Raw genomic sequence first — 2500 nt, 5'->3', positions numbered from 1 at the left:
CGTGGTACCTATTTAAAGGTAATATTCTCTATTATCCGGGCTTGGGACCAGCATTACATGGCTGGCTGCCCACCCAGTGGCTAAATAGGCAGTCGAGGTGAAGTTCCTTGCCTAAGGAACTTCATCGTATCTAAGTTCGATTTACCTAAAATTATTTAAGTATATGTGGTGTGTGTGTGTGTGTGTGTGTGTGTGTGTGTTGTGTGTGTGTGTGTGTGTGTGTGTGTGTGTGTGTGTGTTTGTGTGTGTGGTGGTGTATATATATATAATAATAATATATAGATATATATATAATATATATATATATATATATATATATATAAATGTATATATATATATATATTATAATATATATATATATATATAATAAAACATATATACATATAACACATATACACATATATACATATGTGTATATATACATATGTGTATATATACATATGTGTGGGGTATACATTGCTATATATAATTATAAAAATTATATATATAATATTATATATATATATTATTATATATATATATATATATATATATATATATATATTAAACAGAACCAGCAGAGGGCGATGCCCCAAACGCGAAACTCGGGCCTTACCTTGTTCCCCAAACTCGGATGCGCTGTGTAGGACACGAAGGTGGCCATGCCGGGGCGCCAGTAGCTGAGGGTGTAGGCCGGGGTGTACTCTACCCCTTGCCCGTTGGCCTGCCGCCCCTGGGTCGCCACGGCGGTCACCAGGCGGGGGTAACCCAGGTCGACCTCCAGCCACTCGCCCTGCCCAGCGTCGACCATGGAGCGAGGGCACCACGCGCCGCCGCCACCGTCCGTGCCCAGTCTGAAGGGGAAGCACAGGGGGGGCGTTAGTACGAGCACGGAAATAGTAAGAAGTGTAAATATGTAAAAATAAATGAGTAACGCCGTTCGTGCCCAGTTGAGGAGGAAGCACAGGGGGGGGGGGTTAGTATGAGGACGGAAATAGTAAGAAATGTAAATATGTAAAAAGAAATGTAAAAAAGGAGTAAAAATGATGGTGGTTGTGGTTGAGGATAAGGGTGAAGATCGTGATACTGATGTTGATGGTGATAAAGGTGGTGGGGAGGAAGAGAATAAGGATGGCAAGTAGGAGAAGGAGGAAGAGGGGGAGGAGGAGGAGAAGGAGGAGGAAGAGAAGGAGGAGGAGAAGGAGGAGGAGAAAGAGGAGGAGAAGGAGGAAGAGAAGGAGAAGGAGGAGGAGGAAGAAAAAGAAGAAGAAGTAGTAGAAGAAGAAGGAGAACAAAAGCAGGAGGATTTTGAAAAGGAATACAAAGAAGAAAAAAAAAAAAAAAAAAAAACAGAGTCACAAGAAACGAAACATCAAAAAGAAAACGACGCAGACAACAATCACACATCCACACAAATAATAATCCACAACATCACTAAGATCACAACAACAACAACAACAACCAAAAAAATCCGAGTCACTAGCCCCCCCCCCAAAAAAAAAGGACAGCAATAAAAATGGCATTTCCACTATAGTCGTCATTATCATCCTAAAAATGCCATTGGGACAAACACGGCTTTGCTGAAATGCTATGTTATTACGAGAGCTGCTTATGGCGGGATTTGTGCTTTCAGTAGAGGGAGGGAGAGAGAGACAGGGAGGAAGGGAGAAGGAAAGGGAGGGAGGGAGGGAGGGAGGAGGGAGGGAGGGAGGGAGGGAGGAAGGGAGAAGGAACGGGAGAGAGAGAGAGAGAGAGAGAGAGAAAAGAGAGAGAGAGAGAAAAGAGAGAGAGAGAGAAAACAGAGAGAGAGGAAAAGAGAGAGAGAGAAAAGACAGACAGAAAAAAGAGAGAGAACAGAGAAAAGAGAGAGGAGAGAGAGAGAGGAGAGAGAGAGAGAGAGAGGAGAGAGAGAGAGAGAGAGAGAGAGAGAGAGAGAGAGAGAAAAGGGGGAGAAAAAAAAAGAAAAGAAAAGAAAAAAAAACAGAGCTGGCGACGTTAATAAGGCGACTGCGAGCAAGAGGAATGTTTTGTAAGCGTGAAGCCCATAAACTTTTTAATGATTTTAAAAGAGTTATTAAGAGCCACTTCTCCTAAGTCAAAGCAGTTCGCCAAAATGGCATTAAAATCAAATTAATCCCACGTGGCTTTAAAATCTAAAACTCAAACGCACGAACACGCAAACGGACACAAAACATAACACAAAATCCGAACATACACACAAATAAACATTAACTAATACACTTTCTTTCTTTCTTTTTTCTAATCATATTTATCATATCGGTGATCTGGAAACTCCAAAAGAATTTCCATTCAAGGCAAAATAAATTTCCCGCATTTGTTGAGCGCTAATCTCGACTCGACATGTTCGGTTTGTGAAATATAGACGGCGCTGTTGAATTTCCGAATTTTTAATGAGGAGAGACAGGGAGGGAGGAAGAGAGAGAGGAGAGAGGAGAGAGAGAGGAGAGAGAGAGAGAGAGGAGAGAGAGAGACGAGAGAGAGAGAGAGAGAGAGAGAGAAG

General features: G+C 41.8%; 1 protein-coding gene across 1 annotated transcript in view; it reads right to left on the bottom strand.

Moving 5' to 3' along the window:
• The window catches only part of LOC119580168 (discoidin domain-containing receptor tyrosine kinase B-like), a gene marked incomplete at its 3' end in the record, with an annotated part of 53760 nt that extends 52924 nt beyond the window's left edge, over positions 1 to 836 (bottom strand). The window contains 1 exon segment of the mRNA XM_037928145.1: positions 596 to 836. Coding sequence (XP_037784073.1) covers positions 596 to 790 — 195 coding nt within the window.
• Positions 837 to 2500: the final 1664 nt, after the last annotated feature.

This window comes from Penaeus monodon, chromosome 2 (genome assembly GCF_015228065.2).
Source record: "Penaeus monodon isolate SGIC_2016 chromosome 2, NSTDA_Pmon_1, whole genome shotgun sequence".
Classification (NCBI taxonomy): domain Eukaryota; kingdom Metazoa; phylum Arthropoda; class Malacostraca; order Decapoda; family Penaeidae; genus Penaeus; species Penaeus monodon.
Note: the sequence above shows the minus strand (reverse complement) of the source record. Positions and strands in the feature narration are given on the sequence as shown.